Here is a 23014-nt window from a genome sequence, read left to right as displayed (position 1 = left end):
GCCAGAACCTGGGAAGAACCTAGAAATCCCTCAATGGAGGAATGGACACAGAAAGTGTGGTACATTTACACAATGGAATACTACTAGGCAAGGAAATCATGAAACAAGGAAATCATGAAATTTGTAGGCAAATGGTGGGGACTAGAAAAGCTCATCCTCAGCGAGGTAACCCAGAAGTAGAAAGAAATACATGGAATATACTCACTTATAAATGGATAGTAGACATATAATATAGGATAAACATACTAAAATTTATAGTCCTATAGAAGCTAAACAACAAGGAGGACCCTAGGAAAGAGGCTGAAACCTCACTTAGAAGGGCAAACAGGATAGACATTGGAAGTAGGAAAAGACAAGGAATAGAACAGAGCCTTCCACAGAGGACCTTTGAAAGACTCTACCCAGCAGGATATCAAAGTACTGAGACTCATAGCCAAACTTTGGGCAGAGTGCCAGAATCCTTACGGAAGAAGAGGGAGATAGAAAGAGCTGGAGCGGTCAGGAACTTCACAAGGAGAACAACAGAGCCAAAAATATCTGGGCCCTGGAAACCCTGCAGAGACCAGTACTTCAAAAAGGACCATGCATGGAGAAGACCTAGACCCCCTGTTTAAAGGAAGCCCATTGTCTCCTCAGTCTCCAAGTGGGTTCCATAGTAAGGGGTGCAGGGGCTGTCTCTGACATGAACTCAGTGGCCAGCTCTTTGATCACCACACCTTGCCAGGCCACAGAGGAAGATGATGCAGCCAGTCCTGATGAGACCTGATAAGCTAGGGTCGGATAGAAGAGGAGGAGGTCCTCCTCTATCAGGGGACTAGGAAAAGAGCATGGAGGGAAGAGGCAGGGTGGGTGGGACTGGGAGACTGGAAGGAAATGAGGGAGGGGGCTGCAGCAGGGATACAAAATGAATAAATTGTAATAATAAATATATAAATAAAATAAAATTTAAAAAATATAGAAAAAAAGAAAGTGTAAGCCAAATAAGCCCTTTTATTTCCAGCTTGCTTTCGGTTTGGTCAGAGTGTTTTATCACAGCAACAGAGATGCAAATTAGAACAATGATATTGAATAAAGAAAATCCTTGAATTCCACTTTATTAGAAATGTTTTAAAAAATCATCATCATCAGTAGGAGCAGCTACAACAGCAACAACAAATACTGAGGACATTCTGTAAGTTTAAGTGTGAAAAAATAGCATTCTGAATGAAAACACAAGACTACATTTAAAAAAAAAGATTTATTTATTTATTTTACATATATGAGTGCTCTATCTGCATGTACACCTGCATGTCAGAATTGGGCATTAGATCCCATTTTAAATGGTTGTGAGCCACCATGTGGTTGCTGGAAATTGAACTCAGGATCTCTGGAAGAACAGACAGTGCTCTTAGCTGCTGAGCCATCTCTCTAGCCCCAAGACTACATTTGTTAATGAACTGATTTAGTTTCAAAATGTTTCAAAGACACACAGCAGTTTTAACAGTTAATAGTCAAGCTATTCATTAAAGAATACAAACTTTGAATTAAACAATCTCTAAAAGATAAGTGCACCTGCTTACAATATGCCAACTTTTTTCTGGCACAATCTCTTCAGTACCTTTTGTTAGTAGGTAGAGGATTAAAATACAGCATGTTTTTTTTTTTTTCTTAGACAAGGTCACCATAAAAAATGTCAAGGGATTAAGAAATAAGATGAATTAGTGTAATTTCTATTTAAAAAATAAGCATGTAACCCTGTGAATAATAGGTCCGTAGAATAAAAGCTACACACTGTTCCACTCTAAACTCTCACACAGATTTATAAATTCTTTGTGAATGGACAGCTAACTCTCATCAGGCAGCTGTCTTGGGCTAGGCAATGTTTGTGTGATGGCTCATGTGCATACTTTCATTAATTTCCCAGTAAAAACAACAACAACAACAAAAACATACATTGGTTTTCTACTGGAGACACATGAAGAAACAGAGTTAAATCAAGTCCCCTGTCTAAGGCAAAGGGGTTTAATCTCAGTAATCCAGCTCCTGACCCTGCAGCACCTAACAGTGCAAGGCAAATTATATACAAACTACGATGTGTCTGTTAAAACAAAACAAAAACCAATAACCCAAACAGAAGCCTAGTCTACACTTGATAAAATTACAGTCCTCACAGTATTTAATCAAGGTGCCAAATATGTTTTCTTTAGTTGTCCTTAGTCCTGACTCACTGTTGAAATTTATCATACAAAACAGTGCCTCTGTGACACCCCAGACTCCGGCTTTACATCCTCTGTCCAGCCGTAGTAAGCACTCTTTTTTAACACTAATTTTGATCTTTTTAAATTAAATCACATAATGTGCACTTTTGCTGTTTGACTTCTTTTGTTTATTTTAAAATGGTTAATTTCATGTGGTATAAACCTCACTTTCATTTGCTTTTGAGATTCATCTATGTTCCTGCACGTGGCTACATTTCATTCCTTTCACTACTACACACTATTCCATTGGGCAAAACAGCTGTTACATTGTTGGACATTTGGGCTCCAATTTTGGGACATTAAAATAGTACTAATTACTAATAGTCCTCCAAAGTGCTATGCCTATCTTTCATTTTCAGCACTACCCCCATGATGTGCAACACATTAGTAGCTATGTGAGCAGTTTCTAAGACGTTGCCATTATTAGCAACATGGCAATAAATAATTTCTTTGTATTGTAGGCTCCTAGGTTGTAAGGTAAATTTATAAAAAATAAGTTAATCAAAATAATTATAAAAATTTTATATATACTACCACATTATTCTCAAAAGAGATTTCAACAACTAATGGTCTTACCATTAATTTAAAAGTGCTTATTTTATGCCCTTATAGCTTCTGTACATGGTAAACTAGTAAGCAACATGGCATACTGTGATTATTTCAAATTGAGCAAAGGTTACTAGAAGAAAAATTGAAAAAAAAAACATACAGGAAAAATTTCATTTTTATTGAAACTAAAACTCTGGAATATTAGATTTTTCTAGCAAATTACTGAACAGTGGGCCATGTCCCCTTGAGAAACTCTAGCAATTATGCACGTAATTTTTATGTGAATGCTCAAAGAAAAGAATCGTGCTTGTACATGCATTACTACTGCTGTGTTTCCCTCTGACTCTCAACACTGCTATTTCTCAGTACCCAAGGGGAGATAAATAAGGAGAGACAGCTGGCTTTATCTGTTTACCCTTCCCCTCACCAATACATGCGGAAACCAAACAAAGAAGGACTTTGAGGTTGGAATTTAATACACATACTAAATGTATAAAGTGCATACATAAAAAGAAAAACTATCACAATAAGAAACTCTACATTTACCTCAGCTTGACCTAGATCAAAGAATGAAACACACAGATAAAACTTTTCCATTTAATTCACATGAAAGAGATTTGCTTCTCCCTTGTCTTACTTAAGCGAGTGAGGAAACACCACCACATACATCTTGGCAATTAGACAAGTAAATCTGCTCATAATTGAGGGACAATGGCTTCCTAATGGAAGAGCCACATGTGCAGTGAATACTTGATGGGCTCCATCAGATGAGCGGTGCTCTCAGAGCTGGCCTATCACCCTGTTCTATCAACTGTCCCCTCATCAGCTCAAATGTTTTACCTCTCTAGAAACTCACTCCTTCCTCCTATACCTGACCCTCATCCTAGACCAACTAAACCAATCTCTTGTCCCTTCTCTGGGAATGTTGTTAATTTTATCAACCTAAATGTAACTTCTTCGAGGGCATCTTCCTCAGTAGCTTAATTAAAAAATATTCAGTTGTTTAACTGAACTGCTTAGAACATTTAACTCCTTCTGTCTATTTGATACAGAGTTCCATGTAGCCCAAGGTAGCCTTGAACTATTAGTTAAGATAACATTGACCTACTGATTCCCCCATTTCTATCTCCAAATACTGATTACAAGCATGATACACACCTCTCTTAATTTCTGCCGGTTTTGCAGTACTGGGGACTGAACCTAGAAGTCCATTTATGATAGGCAAGCATTCTTCTATTGAGCTACAGAACTCAATCTCCTCACCCCCTGCCCCAAACACACTTTTTTCTGTCTTCAGACTCAAGGGAATCAAGGGAAACCATGAGATACGAAAAAGTGATTTGTGGATAGACTGGGGAGATGGCTCAGTGAATAAAATGCTTGTGGTGCAAGGAGAACCTTGGAAGCTTGTAGGCCTAGCTGAGGTAAACAATAAAGAAACCCTGCTCAACACAATATGGAATGATGCCGCATGTTTTCCTCTGATCCTCACATGTACAGTGGTATGTGGTTATTTCGCCTGCATTCCCATTCATGGAACACACACACACACACACACACACACACACACACACACACACTAGATTTTATTTGTGAATGAGCAAATAAAAATAAAGTCTCAAGTACTCCTATAAATTTAATGCACTGAATTCATTTAATAGATGAGGAAACTGTTTTAGAAAAGCTACTGGTTGTTCACAAGACCACAACAACTAACAACCAATGGTGGAGCTGAAACTCAGGCAGTTTCTGTTCTTTCCATGGCGACTAGCTTGATAATGTAGGATGAGGTTTGTACTGTAGAATTTCCTGCAAACTTGTGGTTAGAAGAGGGCAACAGCGGATGCACACAAAGACAAGTTCAGAAGGTTGTTGTATATTAAACAAGAAATTGGCTACATGGCACAGTCCAAGAGCAAGCTCAAGATAAGACGACTCCTGTCTGTGGCCATGAGCAAGCCCCTGAACACCAGTCTCATCTGGGGCTTGCTCGTGTCCACAGACAGGAGTGGACAATGAGCTAGCCTGAGACAATCACCAGTCTGGCCCTGTGCAGGCCCTGAGCAGTAGCCTGAGACAATCAGCAGTATGGGGCCACAGCAGGACAAGGAGCTAGCCTGGGACGACCATGCCCAAGATGACACCTGCCTGGTGTTACACTGTGTGGCTGGGTCACAGCACTCCTGAGACCACTGCTGAGATGACCCTAGACACCCAGAGACCCTGGGTACCACTAAGAGGAGCAAGTAAGTGATGGATAAATGAAAGAGAAAGAGAAAGAGAAGCAGAAGAATGTACGCACAATGAAGAGAGGAATAACTGCAGACTGAAGGATAGTGAGGGTGATCTGAGGAGCTGGTAATGCTACTTAAAACCATGGTAAGATCCTGGCCTGTGCTACCACCAAGGGCAATGTCTAGGTCCTTAGCCCTGCAGCAGCAGGGCTCTGTTACCACCAGGGGCCACGAACTAGCCCCGCCACTCCTCTCCTGTGTGGTGGCATGGATGAGGGACAGATGTCCTCCCTATCTCCTTACCCCTCACCACTTGTGGTAAGCAGGAGACCTGGTGTTGGGGGTTGGTCTGGTGCTGCTGTGTATTCAAATGCTAAATACTGGCTCCCAAGATCTGGTTGCAGTCCAGACAAGTACATTCTCATGTACATCAAACAATGTTTCATAAACTTTGCTCCCCAATTATCTCTGATTGGTTAATAAAGTTGCTGACAGCCAACTATACTGGGCAAGATATAGGTAGGCGGAGCTTTAATTTAATTTAATTTAATTTAATTTAATTTAATTTAATTTAATTTAATTTAATTTAATTTAATTCCCAGACTGGGGATCTCAGGTAGGAATACTGAGGCCAGAAGAAGCAAGAAAGAAAAGGAAGAAATAAGATGGAGAGAGGATGTAGAGTGATGGAGCAGACCAGCCCAGACAGGAACCATATTGGCAAGTAACTTGGGAATACAGCTGGAAGATAGCCAGACTAGCTTAGAAAATTAGTTTAATTTAGACCTGATCAGTTATTGTCTAAAGCTGTTTAAATAAGCCAATAGGTCTCTATCTCGATTACTGGGGTGCTGGCCAGGTCATAGAAAAGCCCTCTAGAGTTTAATAAATATTGTACAACAACCTGGCCCTGGGGTCATGAGAGCAGGCGAGCTGTCCCTTACTGGCTGCAGTGCTCAGGAGAGTGGGTCCTGCACCTCCCCCGGGCAGCACAGTAGAGTTGACCCTGGTGGCAGGTCATGGGTGAGTTGGCCCTGAGGGTGTGAGAGAGGGAGAGCTGGCCCTGCCAATTGCTGGCTGTGGCATCAAACGAGCTAGCAGGGGCACAGCTAGAGCACTCGCCCCAGTGGTGTGGTTGTGGGAGAGCTGGCAAGCAGAATAGCTCAGATACCTCTTAGACACAGACCCAGGGCTTTGAGTTGGCTGACTCAACATCTAACCCATCGATGAACTGCTGGAGCGCTGGAGCACATGAAGGTGCCAGTCCTACAGATCCTGGAGGCCCTCCATGACACAAGATATCTGCAGAGTCCCAGTGAAAAAAAAAACAGTACTAATGGATGTAGTGAAATGTTATCAAATTCAAACATAGTATGAAGACAGAGCATTAGGATTTCTTGTATGTATTAGTGATAAAATATGAGGGATGTTGTTTGGAATCTAAGTGTTGCCAAAGCTCATATATTTTGGTCATGTGTCATGGGTGTTGGTCCCAGTTTCCAGTGTTACTGGGAGGGAAAAACTTTAAGAGGTCAGGCCTGGTGAGCAACTTTGCTCTCCAACACATTCACTACCATGATTTCCTGCCTTGCCACAGGCCTGAAGTGACAGGATCAAGTGATCAAGGACTAAAATCCTTACAACCATGAGTCAAAATAAATCTTTCGTCTTTTTAAATTGATGATTTCAGCTAACATAGGGGTTGGGCTCTATTTAGGGAACTTAAAAAACAAAAAACCCAAACAAACCAAGGGTCTATTTAAATGTGAAATGCCTATTAAATACCAAACAGGAAATAAGATCTTTTTTAGAGGACAGAGGATATATACTTGTGAGTCATTAGCATATAGATAATATTTGTAGCCATAGGCTTGAATAATTTGCCTAGATAGAAAATGAACATAAAAAGTAGAGATATAAGGATTGAATATATTAGGGACTATCCAACATTTCAACGCTGCAAAGAACAGCACACACACACATTATGAAGCTGAGGAAAATCTTGAACTCCCGACCTTTGTGCCTCCCCTTCCCAAATGCTGAGATTATAGGTGTGTGCTACTACATCTGATCTTATGCAGTGCTGGAGACTGAACACAGGACTTCATGTATACTAAGCAAGAACTCAAGAACTACCTGCTCAGCTACATCTCCAGCCCTACTTTTAGCTTTCTGAATTGGAAACCACATAGCCAAGCCTCTAAAAAGACTGCATGCAGAGCAGCTATAAGCATATTCTGGGGAAATGTGAGGGGGTCTTTACAATACAAAGAGTAAACAAGGTTTAGTGCAGGAACTGTATAACACATTTATCTTCATCCATGATCAAGGAAACAAATTCTTAAATTACACTCTTTACGTGGTGTGTGCTGTGTGTGTGTGTGCATGCGCACGTGTGCCATGACATGGACAGGAGGTCAGGGGACAATTTGTGGGAGTCAGTTTTTTCTTCCACCATGTGGATCTTAGGTCACAACTCATGCAGTCAGATTTGGCAGCATGCAGCAAGCAACCCACTGAGCCATCTTGCTGGCCCAAGATTAACTTCTTCATAACCGAACTCTAAAAATCCTGAAGTTAAAGACTAGAAAATGATAGTAAATAAAAGTCAATATTCTAAAAAACTATATCCCAATATAATGAACAAATGTTTAAAACCTACAAAACTTCTTTTAGAGCAGAGCACGATGGCACACGTCTGTAATCCTAGCACTTGGGAGGCAGAGGCAGGCAGATCTCTTGAGTTCAAGGCCAGCCTGGTCTACAAAGCAAGTCCAGGACGGCCAAGTCTACACAGAGAAATCCCATCTTGAAAAAACAAACAAAATAATCCAAACAAAGGTTTTTTTTAGTAGTTTTGGTAGATTTCTGGATTCTTTACAGAGAGCCAGAATATGACATAAACATAACAAGAACAAATGAGTTAAAAAGTTAAGAGTTACCTGCAAGCACAAGAGTTATATTCAGCACAAGGAATATCCCACAGAATAGGCCAACTCTAAACGTAGTCCATGCTGGTGCAGGCTGTAGAAAGAAAACAGAACCTTGAGTAAAAGATATCAAACACACGCAGTGCATGCTACAGTCTAGTGACTTAGTAGTGTGAACCTCAATGTTGTATAGGGAAAATATATTTTATTCTAACTTTGATAACTCTGAAGCAGAGCCTCATTTACGCTCCATCATCCTATTACGAGAACAGGAACACTATTGAGCTCTTTTACAGAAATCAGAATCATGGAGTTGGAGAGCTGCTCATCCGTAAAGTGCTCGCTGTGCTGGCATGAGGACCTGAGTTGGATACCCAGCACCCACATAAGGAGCAAGGCAGACCCCACGCAAAGGCTGGGCATGGTCATGTTTGCAATCCAGTTCAAGTGGGCAGAGGCAGACACATTCCTGGAGCTCACTGGACAGTGAGCCTCGACAAACAGGTGAGCTCCTGGTTCAGAGAGAGACTCTGTCTCCAAAAAGGAGGTGGAAAGCAACAAAGGAACACACCTGATGTCCCCTCTGGTCACCAGATGCACATTCACGTCAACACAGAGGTGAGAGATGGGGCAACGGGGATGAACAGGAGTCAGGAGATAAGATGGTAATTTTAGGCCTCAGACTGAGATGAGTGATCCTTTGAGTGATTTAGGATGCAACTAAATCTATCTCTACATTTTGTGAGTCAGAGTTACTCAATTAGTGTTTACTATTTGGTACTATGAATAATGAGAGTAAATGGTAAAGACAAAGACACTTTCTGATATTACTTATGCTTTTATACTGAAAAAACTTAAATAAAAATATTTAAAGGTTTATTTATCCTTTTATTTACATGTACAAGTGTCTGTGTGAGTTTATGTGCACCATGTGTGTGCAAGCAGCCACAGAGGCCATACAGCCTCAGATCCATCTAAAATTGAAGTTAAGGTGGTTTTGTTTCTTCTGTAGGCTGGGAGCCAAACGAGGTCCTCTGAAAGCACAGTAAGTACCTCTAACCACTGAGTCATCTCTCCAGCCCCTTAAATGAAAACGTAAGGAATCCTAGCGTTCTTAAGAGATGGGCACTAAAATCTCCAGCACAATGGGCTAAATTATATTCCTCTTCAGTATAATTTGATTTTATATCTATAACTGACCTTAAATTTTCTTTTTTCTAAAGCAAATAGAAAATTCCTTAGATTTTAAATACAAAGGAATGAAGGACAGAGAGATAAACTTATAGATTTTTAGTGTTGTAAAGAATGAGAGATTAGACTTAATTAGACCTTCAATCCCCTCTTCCTGCAAGAATCAAAACTCTCATTACTTGTCACAAGTGCTATCTGTATTGTCAGTTTCAGAATAAAAGTATCTATAAGGAAGATGGTAATTTATCTTTTCCTTCCTTCCTTCCTTCCTTCTTCCTTCCATTCTTTCCTCTCTCTCTCTCTCTGTTTTTCAAGATAGGGTTTCTCTGTGCAACCCTGGTTGTTCTGGAACTCAGTGTGCAGGCCAAGCTGGCCTTGAACTCAAGAGATCTGCCTCTGCCTTCCAAGTACTGAGATTAAAGGCTACACTACCATGCCTGGCCTAAATTATCTTTTCTTTTTTTTTTTTAATTTTTATTTTTTATATTAAGTACAGGTTATTTACTTTGTATCCCAGCTGTAGCCACCTCCCTCATTCCCTCCCAATCTCACCGTCTCTCCCTCATCTCCTCCCCACCCCTCTCTAAGTCCACTGATATGGGAGGTCCTCTTCCCCTTCCATATGACCCTAGTTTATCAGGTCTCATCAGGACTGGCTGCAATGTCCTCCTCTGTGGACATTGCAAGGCTACACTGAAGGGCCTAGCAAGGTTACTCCTCCCTCGAGGGGGGTGTGAAAGATCCTGCCACTGAGTTCATGTCAGAGACAGTCCCTGTTCCCCTTACTAGGGTACCCACTTGGATGCTGAGTTGCCATGGGCTACATCTGAGCAGGGGTCTAAGTTATATCCATGCATGGTCCTCGGTTGGAGAATCAGCCTCAGAAAAGTTCCCTGTGCCCAGATACATTTTGTCCTTGTGGTGCTCCCGTCCTCTCCAGGTCTTACTAACCCACCTTCTTTCATATGATTCTGTGCACTCTGCCCAAGGTTTGGTTATGAGTCTCAGCATCTGCTTTGATACACTGCTAGGTAGAGTCTTTCAGAGACCCTCTATGGTAGGCTCCTGTCCTGTTTCTTGTTTTCTCCTATTTCCAATGTCCATCCTATTTGTCTTTCTAAGTGAGGATTGATCATCTTACCCTGGATACTCCTTGTTGTTTAGCTCCTTTAGGTGTACAGATTTTAGTACGTTTATCCTATCTTATAGGTCTAGTATTCACTTATAAGAGAGTATATACCATGTGTGTCTTTATGCTTCTGGGATACCTCACTCAGGATAATCTTTTCTAGATCCCACCATTTGCCTACAAATTTCATGATTTCCTTGTTTTTAATTGCTGAGTAGAACGATAGCCTACAGACTGGGAAAGGATCTTCACCAACCCTATATCTGAGAGAGGCTAATATCCAGAATATAAAGAACTCAAGAAGTTCAAAAGCAACAAATCAAGCAATCCAATTAAAAAATGGGGTAAAGAGCTAAACAGAGAATTCTCTATAAAGGAATATAGAATGGCAGAGAAACAGTTAAAGAACTGTTCAATGTCCTTAGCCATCAGGGAGATGAAAATCAAAACGACCCTAAGATTTCACCTCACACCCATCAGAATGGCTAAGATCAAAATCTCAAGTGACAACACATGTTGGAGATGATGTGGAGAAAGGGAAACCCTCCTCCATTGCTGGTGGGAATGTAAACTTGTACAACCACTTTAGAAATCAATCTGGCGCTTTCTCAGACAATTAGGAATAGTGTTTCCTCAAGATCATACCACTCCTAGGCATATATCCCAAATATGCTCAAGTATACAAGGACATTTGCTCAACTATGTTTGTAGTAACTTTATTCGTAATATCTAGAACCTGGAAATAACCCAGATGTCCCCCAATGGAGGAATGGATACAGAAACTGTGGTACATTTACACAAGGAAATACTACTCAGCAATTAAAATTATCTTTTCTTAAAAGCTATTTCAGTTCCAAAAATTGTACAATATACTCTATTTACAAACAATGTACACCGTACATTTAGAATACTAGAAATTGCTAGTAAAGTGAACACATAGTAAGTACCCTATGTGTTTAGACACAATTTTCCCTGAAGTCTTTCCCTCTCTCCTCACATACCTTCCCTCCTCAACTAACCACTTCCATGTTTTCTTCATGCCTCCTCTAAATACCTTCTTACATTTTCTCATTTAAAGTTTTATTTTAATATTAATGACATAATAAACTATATACATTTAAAACACAATTTCTGTTCTTCTGATGCTTTTATAGTTTTTCTTTCTTAATCAGTTTGACTAGGGTATGTCTATGGTTTCTTAAAATACCATTTTACTGAATATACTGGTATACAATGAATTGTACATACACTAGACTTGAAGTATATAAAATAAGATTTTCACAAGATTTAATACATATAGAATATTTATGAACTCATAAGAATCAAGACAGTATATTGTGCAAGCCATGGTGGTACATATCTGTATTCCCAGCACTCCAGAGGTAAAGACAGGGGAACTAGGTATACAAGGCCAGCCTTGGCTACATAGTGAGGTCAGAGGAGGCTATTGGAAACCTTGTCTCAAAAAAACAAAACAAAACAGTAAAGAAAGTGAACAAAACAAATAACCTAACATACTCACTACTCCTAAGAGCTTCCTTATGCCCCTTTGTCTTCCTTTCTGCCAAAACCCACTCCAGCCCAGCTTGACTGGCAACCAACGATGTGCTGCTGCTTCTCCTCCTCCTCCTCCTCCTCCTCCTCCTCCTCCTCCTCCTCCTCCTCCTCCTCCTCCTCTTCTTCTTCTTCTCATTGTTCACTGGTTTATATTTTCCGGAGTATTAAGTAAATGAAGTCAGATAGTGTATACTTAAAAAAATCTGTCTTCATTCTCTCTCTTGATTCACCTCTGTTGTGGCATTTATCGACAAATTATTTTTCAGGTTGAGTAGTAATACACTGTACAGATAGATAGAGTACAACTGTTTATCCATTTACCTACTGATGGATATGAGTTTTTCCAGCTTTGGATATTATGAATAAAGTTGCTATGAACACTTATGCACAAGTCTTTTTGTAGACACAAGCTTGCATTTGTCTTGCATAAATATTAGGACAATAACAGCCAGTCATGTGGTAGATGTACATTTAACTGTTTAGAAGACTCCCTAACTAAATGCTAACACATTATACCATTTTCTTCCACCAGCAGCATATGAGGTGGGATTCTGTTTCTCCAACCATGCGGTTTTGGTTTGCATGTCTCGATGGCCTGCTGAAGTTGAGCACCTTGCCATGTTCTGATTTTCCACTTGTACAGCTTTGATGAAGTTCAGGTTGTCTTCTCACTACTAAGAACTAGAGTTCTCTGTTTGTTCTCAGTAAAATAGGTCTTTTACCAGACAAGCTTTTATAACTATTTTCTCTTGTTTAGTACTCTCTATTCTCCTTAATGTGGTCTTTGAAGATGTGTTTATACCTCTGATAAAGTACTTTTTTTTGAGATTAATCAACATCATGATTTTATTTTTACTTTTATTGACAACAGATTCTTAGCCAGGCAGTGGCGGTGCATACTTTGTGTGTATGTGCACTTTCAGTTCTAATTGATTACAATTTATTCACTTTGTATCCCCACTGCAGCCCTCTCCCTCTTCTCCCCCTATCCCTTTGCCTAGTCCCCTGATAGGAAAGGTCCTCCTCCTCTTCTATCTGACCCTAGCTTATCTGGTCTCATCAAGGCTGGCTGCATCATCTTCCTCTGTGGCCGGGCAAGGCTGCACCACTCAGGGGGAGGTGATCAAAGAGCTGGTCACTGAGTTCATGTCAGAGAAAGTTCCCTGTACCCTTTACTAGGGAACCCACTTGGAAATTGAGCAGCCTATGGGCGTCCTCTGAACAGGGTCCTCTCCATGTAAGGCCCTTGGTTGGAGTATCAGTCTCTGCAACCATCCCCTTGGGCCCAGGTTTTTTGGCTTGTTGTTCTCCTTATAGAGTTCCTGTCCCCTCCAGGTCTTTCTATCTCCTTCTTCCATAAGGATTCTGGCACTCTGTCCAAAGTTTGACTATGAGTCTCAGGATCTCCTTGTGGGTAGAGTCTTTCAGAGGTCCTCTGCGGAAGGCTCCTGTTCTGTTCCTTGTCTTTTCCTACTTCCAATGTCTATCCTGGTTGCCCTTCTGAGTGAGGTTTCAGTCTCTTCCCTATGGTCCTCGTTGTTTAGCTTCTTTAGGTGTACAGATTTTAGTGTATTTATCCCATATTATATTCTAATATTTACTTATAAGTGAGTATATACCATGTGAGTCTTTCTGTTTCTGGGTTACCTCACTGAGGATGATCTTTTCTAGTCCCCACCATTTGCCTACAAATTTTATGATTTCCTTGTTTTTAATTGCTGAGTAGTATTCCGTGGTGTAAATGTACCTCACTTTCTGTATCCATTCCTCTATTGAGGGACATCTACAAATAAAGCTGCTATGAACATAGCTGAGCAAATGTCCTTAATAAATGGTGGGGCATCTTTTGGGTATATGCCTAGGAGCGGTATAGCTGGATCTTGAGGAAGCACTATTCCTAATTGTCTGAGAAAGTGCCAGATTGATTTCCAAAGTGGTTGTACAAGGTTTCATTCCCAGCAGCAATGGAGGAGGGTTCCCCTTTCTCCACATCCTCTCCAGCATACATCATCCCTTGAGTTTTTGGTCTTAGCCATTCTGATGGGTGTGAGGTGAAATCTCAGGGTCATCTTGATTTGTATTTCCCAAATGCAAATGACTAAGGACATTGAACATTTCTTTTAAGTGTTTCTCTGCCATTCGATATTCCTCTGTTGAGAATTCTCTGTGTAGCTCTGTACCCCATTTTTAAATTGGATTATTTGGTTTGTTGTTGTTTAACTTCTTGAGTTCTTTATATATTCTGGATATTAGCCCTCTGTCAGATGTAGGGTTGGTGAAGATCCTTTCCCAGTCTGTAGGCTATCATTCTATTTTGATGACAGTGTCCTTTGCTTTACAGAAGTTTTTCAGCTTCATGAGGTCCCATTTATTAACTGTTGATCTTAGAGCCTGTGTTGTTGGTGTTTTGTTCAGGAAGTTGTCTCCTGTGCCAATGAGTTCAAGGCTCTTCCCCACTTTTTCTTCTAACAGGTTTAGTGTGTCTGGATTTATGTTGAAGTCTTTGATCTGCTTAGACTTTAGTTTTGTGCAGGGTGATAAGTATGGATCTATTTGCATTTTTCTACATGTAGACATCCAGTCAGACCAGCACCATTTGTTGAAGATGCTGTCTTTTTTCCGGTGTATGGTTTTGGCTTCTTTGTCAAATGTTAAGTTTCCATAGGTGTGTGGATTTATTTCTGGGTATTCTATTTGATTCCATTGATCCACCAGTGTGTTTCTATGCCAGTATCATGCTGGTTTTACTACTGTTGCTCTATAGTAGTGCCTGAGATCTGGGAAGGAGATACCTCCAGAAGATCTTTTATTGTAGATGACTGTTTTAGCTATTCTGAGTTTTTTGTTTTTCCATATGGAACTTAGAGTTGTTCTTTCAAGGTCTGTAAAAAATTGTGTTGGTATTTTGATGGGAATTACATCGAATCTGTAGATTGCTTTTGGTAGGATAGACATTTTCACTATGTTAATCTTACCAACCCATGAGCATAGCATATCTTTCCATCTTCTGATATCTTCTTCAATGTCTTTCTTCAGAGACTTTAAGGTTTTTTTTTTTCATATAGGTCTTTCACTTGCTTGGTTAGAGTTATACCCAAATATGATGAAGTACTTTTGATGTCATTTTAAAGAAGTCTTTAAGTCACCCAAAGTTGCTATGACAATCTCCTATATTTTCTTCTAAAACTTTGTAATGTTAGGTCTACTTTAGGTCCAGAAATGTGGTATAAAATGAAGGCTCATGTTTTCTTTTAACATAGAGAATCCAACTGCCCAGGCCATTTGATGAAAACATTATTCTTTCTCTGCTGGCATGCTTTATGTCTGTATTGAAAATTAGCTGTACACATATATTTGTGTATTTTTTAGATCCTATTCTGTTCCATTGAAGTGTCTGTCTATCTTGACTCTACCTTGATTACTGCAGCTTTAATCTGCAGTATAGGTTTTTATACCATGTAGTAGCAATGTTTTTTTTATTCCATTTTTTAATATAATTTTTTATTTATTACAATTTATTCACTTTGTATCCCAGCTGTAGCCCTACCCTCATTCCCTCCCAATCCCACCTTGCCTTCCTCCCTCATCTCCTCCCATGCCCTTCCCCAGTCCACTGATAGTGGAGGTCCTCCTCCCCTTCCATCTGACCCTAGCCTATCAGGTCTCATCAGGACTGTCTTTCATAGTCTTCCTCTGTGGCCTGGTCAGGCTGCTCCCCCTCAGGGGGAGGTGATCAAAGAGCCAGCCTCTGAGTTCATGTCAGAGACAACCCCTGTTCCCCTTATTAGGGAGCCCATTTGGATACTGAGCTGCCATGGGCTACATCTGTGCAGGGGTTCTAGGTTATCTCCATGCATGGTCCTTGGTTGGAGTATCAGTCTCAGAAAAGACCCCTAAGCCCAGATTTTTTGGTTCTGTTGTTCTCCTGTGGAGCTCCAGACCCTTCCAGGTCTTTCTATCTCCCCCTTCTTTCATAAGATTCCCTGTACTCTGTCCAAAGTTTGGCTATAAGTGGATGCTGAGACTCATAGTGCTAATGTTTCCACCTTTTATTTGTTCCAAAGATGTATTGGCTGATCTAGGTCTTCTGTATTTCCATGCACTTTAAAACTACCTTACCAATTTACACACACACACACACACACACACACACAAACACACACCCTTATTGAGATTCTTTTAGATGGATTTTGCTGTATATCTAAAATTAAATGGTTTCCTAAAAACACTGAGCTTACCTAATATGCTCATAATTCAACACACCTTTTATTTAAGTAATCTGTAGTTTATTCGGCAATGTCCTGTAACGTCCAATGTAAAGATCTTTCACATCTTTTGCCAGAACAATCACTATACATTTCTTATTTCTGTAATGTTATTACCAGCATTACTGGAAAGATTTTTGGCTTTTAACTGTACTCAATGTGGAGACATACACTTGATTCCTTCTAAACTGGTGCTGTACTCTACAACTGCTATCCCCAATTAGCTGTAGTAGCTAATTATATGGACCGCTGGATTTTCTACAGAGATCATCAAGTCACTGATAACAAACAACAAAATCTCCAGTAATTTTACTTCTTGCTTTCTAACCTGAATGCCTTCTATGTCTTTTTCTGACCTTATCACATTGGCTATATTCACCAGGACAATCTTCAAAGACCGTTCTAAGACTGAATATACAATTTATTTCTGTTCTTTTAAAGAGTCTCAGTGTTTTTTCTGTTAAATATGACATTAACTTTAATTTTTCATATATATCAGTTATTATACAGCTTCATTATTAATTTCAATACACCATGACCACAAAAATACTCTATGATAAAAATTCCTTTAATTTATTAAGACATGTTTTATGAGACAAAAAATATCACTTAAATGCAATATAAATATATTTAATAAATCCTCCCATCCCCCTCTTTTGCAGGCGTATAACTGCTATTTTGGAAAAAGCCAAATTGTAACCGAGTACATCTGAATCCCCCCCCATACAATGAACAAAAACAAACAAGCAAACAAACAAACAAAAAACTCATCTTAGCTGATAATCCCAAAAAGCTAATATGTGTAAAAACAAACGGGGAGGAAGCTGAGGGGGAGCATTACGAGAGAGAAACAAGACACTGCAATTCATTCCTAGATGAAGGCTCATATCTAAGGTTTCCTTCTCTCCTTTATTTCCCTTCTCCCCCCCCCCCCCACCTTTCTTGTCCCCTTCCTTTTCAGTAACCCATCCTGGCCTTGACCTAGTGCTACCTCCACGTCCTAAAAACTATATTAAAACATGTGCCACTATGCCTGGATCCTGGTATCTTTTTATTTTATTTATTTATTTATTTTTTAATGAGTAACTACTTATAAAATCTTGTAAGGTAATGACATCAGACAACAACAATATTGTGTTAATTATTAAACATGAAAAAGGAAAGAAACCACTGAAAGCAAATGCTAACCTGAGCAGCTCCCAGAGGAGGCACACGTAATCGCTTCATAGCCTTTTGTCTGTCACCATCTTCAAGTTCATTGGTTACTACAGCCTAGAAGAATAAGTTATCAAGTTTTGTATACGTTATTTTAAATGAAAGTGATACATACACATGAATATAATATTCTGATAGTCTCTTGATAAGTATACTGATAAAGAAATAAGAGCATAGGTATTCTAAAAAGCTATTTACAAAAGGAAGACAAACATGGTGAATTATTTCTTTAAAATCCGTACAAGCAATATGGAGCACATATGGCAAATAAGCCTTAGAGATGCTGTACCTCAGTCTCGGAAATGAGCTGGTTGATTTTCTTGCATGTATAAAATGGGGCCACCTCTACATGAGCCACTCGCCAATCTGCTCCACGAGATGTTTCCAGGATCTTGTCATGCTTTTTAAGGATTTTTCGAAACCCTGTAAAGTTCAGGTTCTACAGGAAGAAAAGAGAAATACAATGATCATTCCTACCATCATAAAAGATTAGAACAATGAAGCAGTAGACACCAACAGAGCTGACTGAGCAAATACTGAGAGCCCAGGAGCAGCAGTGCCTTTCTAGATGCATTCGTTCACTGCTAACAGAGTAAGGATCTTATTACAAACACAATTCCATTATTCTTCTTCCAAGTAAATTAATGGAAATCCTAAGCTCAGAACATTTTTATTTCCAACTTTCCACATACAAACATTTCAAAACAGGTTGTTTTGCTACTTTGGCCAAAAGAGTCTTCACAAAATGTTATGCATTTATCCTGCACTGAATCCATTTCTTTCAATTCTTTGCTTTTTGGGGAATAATAAAGAAGAGCATTTCACTCCTACAGGCATGCACACCTGTGAGAAAAATGGGAACGTATTTAGTTCTCTTAACTTTTGTTTTCTTTTCACTCATCTCAGTTTAGGGATAGAAGTGAAAAGGAGAGAAAAAGAAGAAGGAAGGAAGGAAGGAAGGAAGGAAGGAAGGAAGGAAGGAAGGAAGGAAGGAAGGAAGGAAGGAAGGAAGGAAGGAAGGACCAACCACTGCACAGGCCACTTTTCTTCAATTTCTATGAAACCAAAAGACTGGTACTGCCTACACTCACATTCACCTGTTGCTTGTCCATCATCTGAAATGGCAGGAAAACACAAATTTTCAAGTCTAGATTAGATCTACAACCCGAGGTGATCTGTATTTACTAATGTAATGTATTTACATTTGTTAGAATTTATTCCTCATACCATAAGGCATGATCTTTACCTATTATTGGATACAGCATACAGTGTAATGTAGAAACAGTTACGTGTGTGTTTGCATGCAGTGTAGTATGTGTTCATGCATGTGTGTGGATACAAAGTGGTTGTCAGAACCTGACCTTCAGTATCATATTCTATAGCTCTCTACTTTTTCTTTTCTCTTCTTTTCTTTTCAGACAGGATCTTTCACTGAACTGGAGCTCACCAATTTGGCCAGACTGGCTAGCCACTAAGCTCCAGGGACCCTCTTGTCTTCATCCCCAGACCTGGGATTATAAGCCAGTGTAGCCATTCTGGCCTTTTTACTTTAGTGTTAGGAATCTTAAATCAGCTCTTTGTGCTTTCATGAAAAGCACTCTCTCCAACCCTCGACATGGCTTCTTAATTTTCCTTTCTTCCTTATTTCAAAACAAATATATTCTTGAGGTTGAAGAGATTGCTCAGCAGTTAAGTATATGTAATGTTCTTGTAGAGGACTGGATTCAGTTCCCAGTACCTACATCAGATACTCACAACTGCCTGTATCTCCAGTTCTGGGGATCTGATGCCCTCTTGGGTCTCCTTGGGCACTGAATGCATGTAACATGTATACAGATAACCAGGTACACAAACATATACAAAAATAAACTAGAAAAATGAAAACAAATATATTCTTACAGAATCAATAAACTGACTTAAAAAAGATTTAGTTGTTTGTATTTATTCAGTCTGCCCGCACATATGTAAATGCACAGTGCACTTCTCTGATGCCCTCAAAGGCAATTAGGTCTCTCTCGAAGAGCAACCCATGCTCCTATGCATTGGGCCACCTTTCCAGCTCCAGATCAGAACTTTTATAATTATTGTTGGGGCTGGAGAAATGGTTCAGCAGTTAAGAGCTCTTGTTCCTGCAAAAGACCTGAGTTGGATCCCTAACACCTACATGGTGGCTTACAAATGTCTGTAATTCCAGTTCCAGGGGATTCAAAGTAGTGTTTTGTTCTTGGCTTGCTTGTTTGTTTCTTTGAATAATTGTCCAGCACAAAGGTTGTAATAGGAAATACAGATATTTCCTATTACTTTTTTAAAATTTATTTTTATGATTTTGTTTATGTGTCTGTGTAACTATATGTCACACATGTACAGGTGCCTGTGGAGGCCAGAAGAGGACAACAAATCCCAGGAACTATAGTTGTAAACCTCTTGTTGTGGCTACTAGGAAATGAACTCTAGAAGAGTTCCCTAGAAGAGCAGCAAATACTCTTATCAATTGAGCTATCTCTCCAACTCATAAGGTTACTATTAAATTTAAAGCGGGTGGAAAAGCATTACATTTCTTTTAAAAATTTAGTTATTGATATGCATTTTTAAAAACTAAAATATAAAGCTATGGGAAAAAAGTCACAATAGGGGCCTAGATGTGTGATTAATTAACGTGGCACTCAGGAGATCAAGGCAGGAGGACTTCAGGTCTCAGATCAACCTGTGGTATATAAAAAAACAAAGGAGTTTATCATTTATTTCTCTCAGATTATTTCTTTTCTGATGAATTACTTCTCAATTGATTTCTTTTTAAATGATAAAACATTAAATCATCAAACACTTATGAAGCTGATGGGAAAAGTAAACATATTAACAACTTACATAATTGTAAATATGGATTTCAAGTACTTTGTATTTAAAAATCCCAACACTCGCCTGGCAGTTGTAGGCACATGCCTTTAATCCCAGCATTTAGGGGGCAGAGGCAGACAGATTTTTGTATGAAACCAGTCCAGGACAGCCTGGGCTACACAGAGAAACCTGTCTTGGAAAAAAAAAAAAAAAGAAAAAAGAAAGAAAGAAAAAGAAAAAATGAAACACTATAGAGAAAACCTTTTTATTTTGGGGCAGTCTTAAATCCTGCACAAGCTGCTTTCAGCTCTCATGTGGCTGAGGATGACCTTGAACGTTAGGCTTGCTTGCCTTCACCTATGTGGTGCTAGGATTATAGGCACGTGCCACCACTCTCGGCTTAATGTAGACTGAACCAGTCACTCACTGCAGGTAAAACTTTTGCTGCAGAACTTTTATGTTTTAGATGTTCTGCTAGCCTACAATGTGCTAACCATTCACTGTAAGTTATAATCAAAGGATAAAATGCAAAGTAGTATAAGAGACTCAGATGTAAATGTTTATTATTGAACAAAACCTATTTTGCAATTATATCAAATTACAAATGCACAAATTAGGGTTTATTTTAGCATATATGGATCTTCAAATTTTTCATACAGGGTTTAAAAATATTGATTGAAACAACAGCCTAGATTTTCAGCCTTCACATATCTAGCATGATCTAATTTTTTTAATATGGTTATTTTGTAGCCCATGAATAATAAAATTGGAATTCTTTTAGTGGCAAGCTAGAAGTTAAGCTTTTTTGTTTTATTATGGTGAGCTACAAAAAATTTTACCTGTCTAGTTGCTTTTCTTTTGTTTTATTAATGCCCGTTATAGAAATATCCAATGCTTTTCTAAAATTTAGCTTTTGGTTAGGAATATAAAGATTCACATAACGACCATTTTGTCAGATATTTACTCTTATTCAGCACTGTAACAGTTTAAATAAAAAACAAACTGCTAGCATCTTGAGTCAAAAGATACCCCTAAATACTGCATGAATTATATTTTAAGTGAGGGTATATGTATGTGGAGGCTGGAAATGGATTTCAGTGTCCTCACTTGCTAGCCGCTTTATATTACTGAGGCAATCTGTCTTGCTGAGCCTAGAGCTCTTTGCTTCTACTAGGCTAGCTGGCCATATTCTCTGAGGAATCCCTGTCTGCCTTCTGTCTACAGGAAATACAGGTGGCTGCCATGCCTGCCTGGCTTGTATGTGGGCTCTGGGAATCTGAACTTTGGTGTGCAGATTTGAATGACAAGTGCTGTATCTACTAAGCTACCTCCTCAGCCCTATAAAAGATGTGCTGCATACACACATACAGACACACACACACACACACACAAAACACACTCCTTAAAAAACAAAAGATTTGTCAATAGTTGTAATCCTTCTACTACATGGCTTTTTGAACAAAAGACATCTAAATTCCAACAAGAACCCTAAGAATAAAGATGATTTCACCCTTTAGGGGATACAGGCTATACCAAGGTAAGTCTAGTTACTGGAATTTATTTTAATATGACATTCTCTAGGGTAAGACTAAGTACCTGATAGTTCTGCAGCAGGATGAGACTGAGGTAGAACTCGCTGAAGGCCAGCTTAAGGTCTTTAATATTCCTATGTTGGACCCGCTCCTCATGGGACAGATGGAACACTGGCTTTCTGCGTTGTCGCAATGTAGTGACCCCAGTGCTTTCTTTCTGCGCATCCAGTGATGATTGAAGCTCATTCTGAAGTGTAGCAAACCTGCGCTGAGCCTCCGCCAACTTCTCTATAAGGAAAGAGCATTGTTCAATCTGGTTAGAGATATACATGTAAGCAAAACACCCATACATAATCTAAAAATAAAATAAAATGTACTCATCTACTAATCTTGTATTAAAAAGGTGATAAACACTCGATTTTGAATCATTTTTATTTTACTGAATTCTAATTTTTCTTAATTATGCTAATTTTCTTTCCTGGAATTTCTAGGGAAAGTATTCCATATGATATGTAGAATTAGATAAGAGAAAACATTTTGGCACAGAGTTCATGCATTCTACCTCATACTTTCCTCCCTGCAAAACTGTTACTGTACTCTTTTTTTACATAATAAGAAAATGCAGAGTCTCTAAGAGCAGAAATGTAAAACAGTACAACTATTATGAAAACTATTTTGGAAAACAGTTTGGAGTTCTCAAAAAGTTAAATATGGAATTTTCCATATGATTGACAATAGCCATCACAGGTTTATACCTAAGAGAACTGAACATAAGACACACACACAAAACCTTGAATACCTACATAAACACGTCCTCCTATCAGCCAAACGTCCATCAAGTGATGAATGGATAAGAAAGTGGTGTGCTGTATACACAAACATATATACAAAATGGAGGATCAGCCATGCAGACTCCATGTGAACTGCCCAGATTAGGGAAACCCACAGAGATGAAAGTAGATTAGCAGCAGAGAAAAGACTGTAGAGTGACACTAGCAGGAATAAGAGGTAGTATGTCTTTAAAGAATGGAAAGAATGTTTTAGAATTAGATAGGAATGACTGTACACTATTGTGACTAAATTTAATAGCACGCATTCTAAAAGAGTAAATGTTGGGGCTAGCGACATAGCCCAATTAGTAAAGTGCCTACCTGCATGCATGACACCCTGGGATGTATCCCAGAACACACACACATACATTTTTGTGTTATGAATTTTATTTTTTAAAAGCTATGTAAAATGTTTCAGAAGGTCCAGCAACAGAGCTAGAGACACTTGCTGCCAAGCCTGTTATCTGAGTTCAATCCCTGAGATCCACATGGTGGAACAAAAAAATCAAC

The 23014-nt window shown here is 39.2% G+C and overlaps 1 protein-coding gene across 1 annotated transcript in view; it reads right to left on the bottom strand.

Moving 5' to 3' along the window:
• Xpr1 (xenotropic and polytropic retrovirus receptor 1) overlaps positions 1-23014 on the bottom strand; it is a 152722-nt gene that overhangs the window by 45692 nt on the left and 84016 nt on the right. The window contains exons 4-7 of the mRNA XM_055624454.1: positions 21739-21962; positions 17597-17746; positions 17281-17364; positions 7963-8044 (exon numbers count right to left, since the gene is read on the bottom strand). Coding sequence (XP_055480429.1) covers positions 7963-8044; positions 17281-17364; positions 17597-17746; positions 21739-21962 — 540 coding nt within the window. The remainder of the gene's footprint in view (positions 1-7962; positions 8045-17280; positions 17365-17596; positions 17747-21738; positions 21963-23014) is intronic.

Source organism: Psammomys obesus, unplaced genomic scaffold, assembly GCF_907164565.1.
Source record: "Psammomys obesus unplaced genomic scaffold, mPsaObe1.curated_primary_1811, whole genome shotgun sequence".
NCBI lineage: Eukaryota > Metazoa > Chordata > Mammalia > Rodentia > Muridae > Psammomys > Psammomys obesus.
This window is presented reverse-complemented; position numbering and strand designations above follow the sequence as displayed.